Raw genomic sequence first — 12,454 nt, 5'->3', positions numbered from 1 at the left:
CGTTAAGTGTTGTCTCAGATTAGCCTGTGTTGACTTCACAGGCTAACCTGAAATGACACTTTACGCACGTGCATTAAACCCCCTTTTCACAGAGCACAGCCCAAATAGATTAATAAGCAGAAAGTAGAAGTTTTGTGTTAAACTTAAAAACTGAAACAAATGTATATTTATGCACAAACTATTTCCATATTTATAACATTTATGCCACTGTCATCTATTTTTGAGCGCTCTTAACATACCCACATCATATGATCTCATATTGACTCTGACATTCACCTGACCTATTTCAGAAAGTTCAAAGTCTTGGTTTACCCAAAATGACACAATATATGTAATATCAATACGGCTTGCTACAATGCTTTGATACTTGCCTTGATGTTATTTATGAACACCCTCAATTCATCCCCTGTACCACAAGACCTCTGTTTATGCCTCCGGTAATGTGTCAAATAGCAGTTGCACTGTCCGTCCGTCCGTCCGTCTGTCCGTCACACTTTTGCGTTTAGGTTTCGAACAATGCTCATAACTTCTATGTCCCTTCAGATGTATCCTTCATATTTGGTTTGCATGTGTATATGGACAAGGCCTTTGCATAGGCACACACATTTTAACCCCTTTTACCTTGAACTTAGGGTCAGCGTTTAGGTTTCGAAATCTGCATTTAGGTTTCCAAAAAGCATTTTTGGGGGGCATATGTCTTCAGATGAAGACGGCTCTTGTTAACTTGACATTAACCTACTTTCCTATGTAGACTAATTCAGAAGGTGATCATTCTTTGTTGTCCCAAATCTACTGGTTAATTAACATAAATACTACTTTAAATCCTTGCCCACTGAGAAGCAAAGTGAAATTGGCTATGTGCATACAGCATGAAACCAGAAGAGCCTGTGAGTAACTCCCAGACTGTTCAGGTTTTATTTAGTTTGCTGCTCATCAGTATCTAAGGGTTGGAAATGAAGCCTTTAAAACTTGAATCCAGTACGAAAAGTATTTAATTAAATATAACTTTCAAAGGAACTATACATGCATCAAAATATGTTTCTAAGAAGGAAAGGTTAAAAAAAAGTGCCAGGTGGTTGCCTTGACTTTGTGAGAGTTTTCAGTGCAGTAAGCTTACTCAGACTGGGAGCTACCTAACATCAAGTGACCTTATTTTGACCTTTACATTGATCCAATAAATGGTGTTTTCATTATTGACCAATAAATCAATAAGGATGAGGCTTCAACGAGGGGAATCAACATTTATTAAATGCATAATTTTCATGTCCCCCACCACTATAGTGGGGGACATATTGTTTTTGCCATGTCTGTTTGTTTGTTTGTTTGTTTGTTTGTGTGCTTGCGTCAAACTTTAACATTTGCCATAATTTTTGCAATATTGAAGATAGCAACTTCATATTTGGAATGCATGTGCATCTCATGGAGCATCTCAAGGAGGGCATATAGTGATTGCACTGTCTGTCTGTCTGTCTGTCTGTCTGTCTGTGTCTGTCTGTCTGTCTGTCTGTCTGTCTTTCTGTCTGTCTGTCACACTTTAGCGTTTAGGTTTTGAAAAATGCTTTTATGTTGCTTCAAATGCTACCTTCATATTTGGTATGCATGTGTATATGGACAAGGCCTTTGCGTATGCACAAAAATTTTGACCCCTTTGACCTTGACCTTGAACTTAGGGTCTGCATTTAGGTTTAGAATCTGCATTTAGGTTTTTGGGGGGCATATATTTTCAGTTGGAGACAGCTCTTGTTTAATGCATGTTCTTTTGTAATCGGACATTTTAAAGAGAGTGAACATTTACCCCAATATGTTTACTGTTCTCTACTTCAAAACTTATGGGAATCAGTGCACCAATAAAAGTAAAGATTTGATTATATAAAATTAGGCTATGTTAATATCTTAAATGTTCAGCAGTGTAATAATAGGAAATGAATGAAAGTGTTTGTGCTTGAAATTGTCTTTCTCTGTACTTGAAATATACCATAGAACATAGTTGTGTACGAATATAATTCGGAAATCTGTTATTTCAGAATAATGTTGTAATTTAATTCAATATTGAAATTACCTTTTCCCCATCTTGTTTCCTTTGAGCGACAACACCGGTTGCAAAAGCTGTTTGTTGAGCAACATTTCCACCTGGTTACAAATGCCCAGCAACTGGTAATCTGTTGTTGTCATGGGAACATTGCTAAAAGAGGCATCGCCTCCTGGGAGCAATGCTGCTTCATGTGCGAGAAAGCTTTTTGAAGTGTTGAAAGAATTCAGCATGGAAATGCTGTCCCCTATAGTGTTGCTATGGTTACTCTTTTCAGTTCTGTTGCTGTTAGGGTGGGATTTGTTTAAGAAAGCAGCATTGGAGGTGGTGTTGAGGTGGCGCGATGAAAATCCATTCTCCAACAAATCGGCGCTGTCCCACATTTTATGTACATCTTCTCGATATGGGACTGTTGATGACCTTGACATCGTGGAATGGTCCAGCGACCTTGATCTTTGACCTCTCACAGAATGCCTCATGCGTCTTTTCCTCTCCCTGCCCATTTGTTGGCTTTGGTACATTCTTTTCCTCTTGTAAAAGTCAGTCTGTGAGGTTATTTCCCCATTGTGCAGCGTCATCCTAGTTGAAATGTTGTTTCCTTGAACATTAAAATAGTCAAGTTGATCAAATTGTTGCAATATTTGCGGGACACTCAACAACATGTTATTCCCCAAGTCAAGCGTTCGCAGCTTTGTCAGATTAGCAATGTCCGCCGAAATATACCGTATTTGATTGGTGTTCAGTCGAACGCTTTGGACTTTTGTCAGGGAATAGAGCCCCATAGGGATGTTCTCAAGGAAGTTGTTGTTAGCATTGAGGAATTTCAGTCCCTTCATGTTGACCACGGAGAAGTTGTAAAGCTTGTTTTGGGCTACGTTGAGGTATTGAAGGTTTGCAAAGTTGTCAGGGATGTAGTCAATCTGGTTGCCTTGGAGATGAAGGACGTGAAGAGACCTTAGCAGAACAGAATATAATTCTATTTCACATTTCAGTTTCTAGTGTTAAACAAAATGATAATACGAAATACATGAAAAGTGACAAAATTTTGTCATAAATATCATGATAGAGTATTATATGAACATGTTAACAGTGTATCTAGCTAAATATGGAACCAATTTAGTATGTTCTCACAATCAATTAAGTGAAAGAATAATAATACTTTGAAAAAGAACACAAGAAAAAAATTTGAATCTGAACAACATATAATTTATGCAACAACAACCCAATACCAAGGTATAATTTCACTGAGTGTATATTCAATATATATTACAGTGTGTAATCTACAATCAGTAACATATAACAATAATTATAATTTTGAAGGAATGAAGCAATATACAATCTGGATCCCAATCACATATAATTTTAGTCGAATCTGCTCAATACTGGCTTATATATGCTGACGGGGAATGTGATACCTGAGTAAGCATATACAGTATACAAAACATGATTAACCCTTTACCACTTAGAATCATATGTTCACGCATTTGTCGTCCCTTAGAAAGTTATATGTAAGTTAAGACCTTTCTCACTAGATTCAAGGTTTTAAGGCTTCATCTCCAAACCTTAAATACTGATAAGCAGCAAACAGCATAAAACCTGAACAGACTGCGAGTTACTTGCAGGCTGTTCTGGTTTAATGCTGTTTGCTCATTGCCATTTTTACTTTGCTTTTAAGTAGTAAAGGGTTAAGTGCATTACCTCAACGTAGAGAGGGTATTTGGTACAGACTGCAGCTGATTGCCTGCAAAGTTCAGGTAACAGAGGTTCTTGAGTCTAAAAATAGACTGTGGGATCATCTCAAAGTTGTTGAAGGCAAGGTTCAACTCACAGAGTTGGGTGAGGTTGTCAAAGTCTGGGAGTAGGTTCATGAGGTGGTTTCCTCGAATCGTGAGAGTTTTCAAGGCGGTAAGCTTACACACTGGGAGCGGGAGATGTTCAAATCTGTTGTTGGATAAGTTGAGGTATTTCATCTTGTGCAGTTTTCCGATAGAAAAAGGCAGGAACCAAAGATTGTTGCTTTGCACATCGAGATACCTCAAGTTGTCCAAGCTACCTATTTCATGCGGAAGGCATTCAAAATCGTTCTGGCCCAGCCGTAGTACTCGGAGGTTTCGTAGCATGCCGAGGCCTGTGGGTAAGGCAGCAAGCTTATTCTTGGTGAGGTTAATTTCCACTAAATTGATGCAGTTTGGAAGAGTCTCCGGCAGAAATTTTAATTTGTTTTCGTCCAAGTACAGGAACTTGAGACTTCGAAGCCTTGATATGGCAAGGGGCAGTTCACTGAAGTGGTTTAATGACAGTTTAAGCACCTCTAGTCTAGAAAACAGGAACACTTCTATTGGTATTGAAACTAAATTATGGTTTGAAAGGTCAATTTGCGCTAGACCCTTTGAATTTTTTACTAAATTTAGCCTAAGGTAACTGCCTTTGGTTTTCTGACGACTTATTTCAGATTTTTGTGTATACTGTGATCTCTCCACAGATTTGGAGGTTTCCAAAGTCCCTGGCCTATGCCTTGACCGAGATCTGGTGTCTGACCTCTCCTGTGACCTTGCTGTGTCATGTGACCTTGGTGTGTCATGTGACCTGTAGGTGAGGTCAAGGTCATTGTTCCCAGAATTGAATGCCCTTGTTGCCCAGGTGCTGTATCCTGAACTTTTCAGAGTTGTGATATCCATTATTCTCACAAATAGACCATTAGGTAAATGTGTTAAAACACCTTAACAACTTGTGCTCAATCTTCAAAATATATACACGCATTTGTGAAAGTGCTTTGTAAATATAATTTAAAATGTAAAGAGCCTCTACTCAGATAACTATTCAATACAATAGTTGTTCAATATTGTTGGGAGACTTTGTTGTCATTATTGTGAACAATATAGTCTCTCTAAGATTTTATATTTATTTTGAGAACATTATATTGTACACTTGGGGTGTATAATTTATAATACGTGTTTGAGACACCACAATCGTCATCAAGTAACTTCTTAAATAAATGATTCATTATTTCTGCTAACTTTTGTTTTATTTATCAGTATTATATATCCTGAAGTTAATCACATCAAATTTACATCCAGATACACAGGTACATTTTGTAGATCTCAAGTCTTTACTCGCAATCAATAAATATTTTGTGATTAACCTTGGCTGAACTGTTTCTGAAATGTTGAGATTTGTAAATGTTGTATATTGACACAGATGACACCAGATGATCTATAAGTGGCTTCCTAAGTACATATGTTACACTGATAGCTGGTCAATACCACACCAATTATTCAGCTATCTTTCTCGTTAATAATTGATTTACTTAGAACAAGTTTCAACTGTGACTTCTGTGTGGCCATAGAACCATCTGCAGTCCTATGAAATATGCATTAATTTCTGACTACAGTCAGATGGAATCTTTGTCTGTTAATTAATTATGCATACCAGTCTTCAAGTCCAATTTACTTGAGATTTCTTACAATCTTGTTAGTTTGATAGTGGATTATTCCAATATCTCATCAAATATTTGGAAAAAAAAGACAAATTTTAATGTACTTCTCCCTCTACCTTTCCCACTGGTATGGGCAAATAACAATTGTTTTTAGTACTGATATACAGGAAATAAACCATTATGGTACAAGACGGAGAATTATAATATCTTTAATATGTTCTACAGACAAGGCAAGTCTCTGTCACAGACTACTCATCAGTAACTTAGGGTTGGAAATGAGGCCTTCAAAACTTGAATCAAGTAAGAAAGGTCTTTAATTAAATTTAACCTCCTAAGGAACTCTAAATGCATCAAAATACATATCTAAGTGGTTAAGGGTTAAAACGCACTTTGCCTTTATGGCACATTTGCCTTTTTTTGCACTCGCTGCCTGCTTGTGAAATGCTTGATTTAGCGGTTTCTAGTGTGGTGCAAATGTCAGTGCGTACATTTTAACATCTGGACCTGTCCTGATCTTAACCCTTTACAACTCAGAAACGCACTTTGACACATTAAAAAAATCCAATTAAATAGAAGTCCAGTCTTTAGTTAATATATTCAAGTTTTCATGGCTTCATTTCCATCCCAAAGAAACTGATGAGAAGCAAACAGCATAAAACCTGAACAGACTGCAAGTTACTGGCAGACTGTTCTGGTTTTATGATGGTTGCAAAAGCAGTGTTCGTTTTACTTTTGATCAGAGAAGGGTTAATTCATTAGTTTGCAGGGTTTTTTTCGGCCCGATTTTATAGCCGAAATTCGGCTATGTTCCCAATCCCAAAAAGTATACTTTTTTCCCAAAATGTGGCAAAAAATTCCCAATTTCCAAAAAAAACAAAAAAAATAAAAAAAATTTTTAGAAAGAAGTGTCTAATGTGTATTTTATCACAATTTTAATGCAATTACATCTAACAAAGTAGTAAATGATTTTGTTCTTTTCATTTGAATGATTATAAAGAGTTATATCAAATTTAGTATTTCCCTAATCAGTGGACTTTTCGTTTGGAATAAAAAGGCTTATGAATTTATTTTCCCAATTTCATGAAATTGCCGATAAAATTCCCAATTCCAAAGCCATGGGCTATCTTCCCAAAAAGTGGAAAAAAAAAACCTGGTTTGGATCTCAAAGTCAATGTCTGGTATGAACAAAAATTATGTAAATTTACCTCAAAATAATTTGCCAGTGAAATATACTCATTTATATAGAGTTCTTCATTAGTAAAATATATTCATTTATATAAAGTTCTTCACTCAGATTTCCCTTACTACAAATTCTTTGGAAAACACAATTTATGGTGTCTTAAATCACTAAATGCCACTAGTTTGTGACAGAGACTTGCCTTGTCTGTAGAACAGATTAAAGATATTGTAATTCTAATGGTTTATTTCCTGTATATCAGTACTAAAAACAATTGTTATTGGACCATACACCAGTTTTAATAAAAATAGAGTATACTAGGTAATCGTTGAATACAGATAAGTTTTTAATCAAGGCTATACTGCCTTGGTTGAGGTTTTTGTGTGGAGCAATAAACTTATATGTATTTGGCACTTATCATGTTTTCTATTTATCCCATCATTGTCATAGAGTCTGACTTTATATTCAATATAAACAAACAAATACTATGTTGGAAATACTTAAACTTAAAACAAAAACATCTTTAAAAATAAAAAAATTGTATCACTATACATGTTTGTTTTACAACAAGGTGTGAATACCCCTGTAAAGCTCAGTTTATTTTGCAGGTTGTGGTTTTGTGAATAAGAAGCATGAAGATTGGATAAAGTATTTGGACCGTGCTCTGTGAAAAGGGGGCTAAATGCATGTGCGTAAAGTGTTGTCTCAGATTAGCCTGTGCGGACTGCAGAGGCTAACCAGGGACAACACATTCCACTTTTATTGTATATTTCGTTTAATATATCTTCTAAGAAAAATCCAGTTTAGGCGGAAAGTGTTGTCCCTGATTTGCCTGTGCGGACTGCACAGGTTTATCTGGGACAACACTTTATGCACATGCATTAAACTCCTTTTTCACAGAGCAGGGCCCATTGGTTAAGCAAACATTGCAGCTGCAAATTCTGTCCTGGTGTTTCAGATGCAAAGAAGCAACAGGAGATGGCATCTCTAACAAAGGAACGGGACAGCCTGCAGAATGCAATAAGGACGTACAAGTCCCTGTTTGAGACATCTGAACAATTGATTGAAGAGCTGAAAAGTAAGTCAAGATTGTTTAACTTATATACGTGTCCCTGTTTTTGAAATCAGTTCAACTGATAGACGAGCTGAAAAGTAAGTTTGATAAAACTATAAACATGATTAGAAATAGATATAACCTTAACTTACGCTTAAATAAAGCCGAATGGTAGTTTTGCAGTGGCATATTAATCTTTATAGTTATAATCAATGTGGATCTGTCTAAAAGAAGGCATCAAAATCAAATCCTTCATTTTGCATCTTTAGTTGTTGCTTCTATACGTCATGTTTTATAGCAACATCTGAGTGGGGAGGATTTTAATGAGACTTGAAAAAAAGTCCTGTTTGTGTGTGTGTTATTTTGCGAACTTTATTTCTGTGATACATTACTAATCGTTTTTAGTATCAGGAACCTTTTGAATAAGGAGAGAACTCATGTTATATGTATGTTGTGTTGATTAATATAAACCATTTTCATGATATAGTCATTGTTGTATTTAATGGATGAACATGAATCTGTCAGGGCAAAAAAGCCAACTTTGGGGAAAGGGCCACAGCCTTTTTTTGGGGGGAATAAAAGACACAATTTTCTGGGAATGAAAAATACTGAGGTAGATTTAAAATTCAGAGAAAAATGCATGATTTTTTAAAAAATTCTGTAGGGGAAAGGGCCTTTCTGGTTAAGGGGAAGAAAAAGAGGCCCCTTGCGAAGAAGGTTTTTTGGCCCTGTCTGTACTTAATGATTTAAGGGACATGTTAAGATATTTTCATATTAAAAAAAAAGGGTATTAACTGCATTTAACAAAATATTTAATATTTAAAATAATGTAAATTAATTGCTGATGCATAACTTTGCATGTAATTAGAAAAACATTAAATACATAATTTGTACTATGGCGGAATTTGAAAACTGGTTATTTGAGGCAAATTCAAACATGCCACTACTGTTCCACTCAGGCCTTTGACCATGATAACATATGTGGGGATACACATATATCTCACCTCCTACAAAAATGACCTAATCGGATTGGCTTAGAGCGGTCATGTCCACTTGGTGAATTTTCCATACACCTCGAGTAATTTCCATACACCCTGAGTAAATCAAGTAGTCGGTTGAGATATAATCGTTTTCTCTCGTATGGTATGAAATTTAACTGAGGGTATATATCCAATACACCATCAGTTACTAACAGTGTAACTAATAATCTTCATGTATACTGTCTTTTTGGAGTATATCTGTGATCAGGTAACTGGAAATTTCTATCATATATACACCAATATTTTACTAAACACTTGAATTGAGCCTCCTTATGTAGAACATTAGTCTTGACGGCATTTGGACCAGCCTTGCTCCAGTCCAGCCATGATTTGAGCCTCCTTATGTAGAACATTAGTCTTGACGCCATTTGGACCAGCCTTGCTCCAGTCCAGCCATGATTTGAGCCTCCTTATGTAGAACATTAGTCTTGACGCCATTTGGACCAGCCTTGCTCCAGTCCAGCCATGATTTGAGTCTCCTTATGTAGAACATTAGTCTTGACGCCATTTGGGCCAGCCTTGCTCCAGTCCAGCCATGATTTGAGCCTCCTTATGTAGAACATTAGTCTTGACGCCATATGGGGCCAGCCTTGCTCCAGTCCAGCCATGGTTTGAGCCTCCTTATGTAGAACATTTGTCTTGACGCCATTTGGGGCCAGCCTTGCTCCAGTCCAGCCATGATTTGAGCCTCCTTATGTAGAACATAAGTCTTGACGCCATATGGGGCCAGCCTTGCACCAGTCCAGCCATGGTTTGAGCCTCCTTATGTAGAACATTAGTCTTGACGCCATATGGGGCCAGCCTTGCTCCAGTCCAGCCATGGTTTGAGCCTCCTTATGTAGAACATTAATCTTGACGCCATTTGGGGCCAGCCTTGCACCAGTCCAGCCATGATTTGATTCTCCTTATGTAGAACATTAGTCTTGACGGCATTTGGGCCAGCCTTGCTCCAGTCCAGCCATGATTTGAGCCTCCTTATGTAGAACATTAGTCTTGACGCCATATGGGGCCAGCCTTGCTCCAGTCCAGCCATGATTTGAGCCTCCTTATGTAGAACATTACTCTTGACGCCATTTAGGCCAGCCTTGCACCAGTCCAGCCATGATTTGAGCCTCCTTATGTAGAACATTAGTCTTGACGCCATATGGGGCCAGCCTTGCTCCAGTCCAGCCATGATTTGAGCCTCCTTATGTAGAACATTAGTCTTGACGCCATATGGGCCAGCCTTGCTCCAGTCAAGCCATGATTTGAGCCTCCTTATGTAGAACATTAGTCTTGACGGCATTTGGGCCAGCCTTGCTCCAGTCCAGCCATGATTTGAGCCTCCTTATATAGAACATTAGTCTTGACGCCATTTGGGGCCAGCCTTGCTCCAGTCCAGCCATGATTTGAGCCTCCTTATGTAGAACATTAGTCTTGACGCCATATGGGCCAGCCTTGCTCCAGTCCAGCCATGATTTGAGCCTCCTTATATAGAACATTAGTCTTGACGCCATATGGGCCAGCCTTGCTCCAGTCCAGCCATGATTTGAGCCTCCTTATGTAGAACATTAGTCTTGACGCCATTTGGGGCCAGCGTATCTGTGCAATCTTGTCAGAATGCATTCTGGCCGCTAATGAGACCACGAAACCTTATGTTACTTGATAGCGGACAGTGTAGCTCCTGACCTGACTGTACGGCTGCTCGATCAGACTGGTGTGGAGCTACACAGGCCCCATATGACATAAGACCCATTTTTGTATGACGCTGCATATTTGTGTTTTCAGTATCTGTCAAAGAAGCCAAGGCAGACGAGTTGAAGGTCAGAGAGGAGCTTAGGAAGCTTAATGTCCCAAATACATCCTTGACCTCAGTAAGTTTATTACATTACCTCGGTATGTGAAATGTTGCGGATTTCAACTCGCAAAGTATTGTTCATGAATAACTATATGTGGAATTTATCCTGTATTGATTTGCAAAGCATGGTAATTGGATAATATGTAGCTGTGTGTTGCCTGTATTGAATGGAAAAGTTTTGTGTGGACAGAAACATTTAGAGGACTGTTGCCAGAATTTGTCAGCAGATTTATTAGGCTTTGCTTGTATTGACTCAGGGCAACAGATAATATTTTGGGTCAATTAGTTTTCACTGCAAGCTTTTTGTAACAATTAGTTTTTCCCCTCAAAACTATTTGTCAATTAGTTTTTTACAATTTGATCAAAACGTATATATATTTCTGGATCAGATTAGCGCTTCATCTTTTGTATATTGATAATTCTCAGCATTTCTTATTCAAATTAAGTCATTATATATTCACACAGACTTTGGTTGTTTGTAAATATTAGTACTAATTGTATATTGACAAATGAATGATGGAGTAATTTTGTTTAAACCAGTTTCAACACTCCTGCCTTGCAGTCTCAGATCATACTCACATTTCCAAACCCTCTCAATCGATGACAAGCCAGTGGAAATCACGATGTTGTTAGTTTTTGAGACACGGCATCGCAGCGGTGTTTTGAGCAGAATATGTCACCTGCGCTATTAAATGTGATAGTATACTCTTCACAATGTCTTTTCGCGACGGTTTGGGTCTCGTAACGAATTGTAAAATATTGGGCACGCACGCCGTTTATGAAAGTTTCCTAACCCGACCGCCTTTAACAGAGAACCTTTTCCCGAACTTATTTCGGCGGAAGAAACTTTTTACATTGACGCCGGCCCAAAACGGTGTTTATTTGAACTAACTGATAATATTTCCGCCGCACTAAAGGTTACAATACACTAATTATAATTAAACGCGGTACGGCGGAAAATGCAACAAATAAAACGACGATGAATTTATATCGATTCGTTTTTCATTTTTAGCTCACCTGATTGCTCAGGTGAGCTTTTGTGACCGGTCTTTGTCCGTCGTATGTCCGTCCGTCCGTCTGTTAACATTTGCTTGTAAACACTCTAGAGGCCACATTTCATGTCCCATCTTCATGAAACTTGGTCAGAAGCTTTGTCCCAATGAAATCTCAGCCGAATTCAAACTGGGTTATGCCGGGTCAAAAACTAGGTCACTAGGTCAAAAAAAAGAAAAACCTTGTAAACACTGTCACATTTCATGCCCAATCTTCATGTAACTTTGTCAAAATGTTTGTCTTAATGATATCTTGGTTGAGTTAAAAAGTGGTTCCGATCCGTGGAAAAACATGGCCTCCAGTGGGCGGGGCAGTTTTCCTTATTTGGCTATAGAGAAACCTTGTAAACACTCTAGAAGTCACAATTTTTGCCCAATCATCATGAAAGTTGGTCAAAACATTGGTTTTATTGATATCTCGAACAAGTTTGAAAATGGTCGGGATCGTTGAAAAAACATGGCCCCCAGTGGATCGGGCATTTTTCTCTATATTTATAGTGAAAACATGTGAACACAGTAGAAGTCACATTTTGGGCCCAATTTTCATGAAATTTGCTCCTAACATTGGTTTCCTTGATACGAGAGTTGAGTTCAAATATGGTTCGGGTGTTGAATAACATGGCTGCTGGGAGTGGGGCAGTTTTCTCATTATGCCCCCCCCCCCCCCTCCTTTGGAAGAAGAGGGGGTATATTGTTTTGCTCATTTCGGTCCGTCCGTCCACCAGATGGTTTCCGGATAATAACTCAAGAGCGCTTATGCCAAGGATCATGAAACTTCATAGGTACATTGATCATGACTCGCAGATGACCCCTATTTATTTTCAGGTCA

At 38.0% G+C, this 12,454-nt stretch overlaps 1 protein-coding gene across 50 annotated transcripts in view; it reads left to right on the top strand.

Moving 5' to 3' along the window:
• LOC127857616 (structural maintenance of chromosomes flexible hinge domain-containing protein 1-like) overlaps positions 1–12,454 on the top strand; it is a 157,546-nt gene that overhangs the window by 122,955 nt on the left and 22,137 nt on the right. For all 50 annotated transcript variants that reach the window (XM_052394142.1, XM_052394147.1, XM_052394127.1 and 47 more), the window contains exons 41-42: positions 7,601–7,720; positions 10,504–10,589. In XM_052394142.1, coding sequence (XP_052250102.1) covers positions 7,601–7,720; positions 10,504–10,589 — 206 coding nt within the window. The remainder of the gene's footprint in view (positions 1–7,600; positions 7,721–10,503; positions 10,590–12,454) is intronic.

This window comes from Dreissena polymorpha, chromosome 14 (assembly GCF_020536995.1).
Source record: "Dreissena polymorpha isolate Duluth1 chromosome 14, UMN_Dpol_1.0, whole genome shotgun sequence".
In the NCBI taxonomy this organism is placed as follows: Eukaryota; Metazoa; Mollusca; class Bivalvia; order Myida; family Dreissenidae; genus Dreissena; species Dreissena polymorpha.
This window is presented reverse-complemented; position numbering and strand designations above follow the sequence as displayed.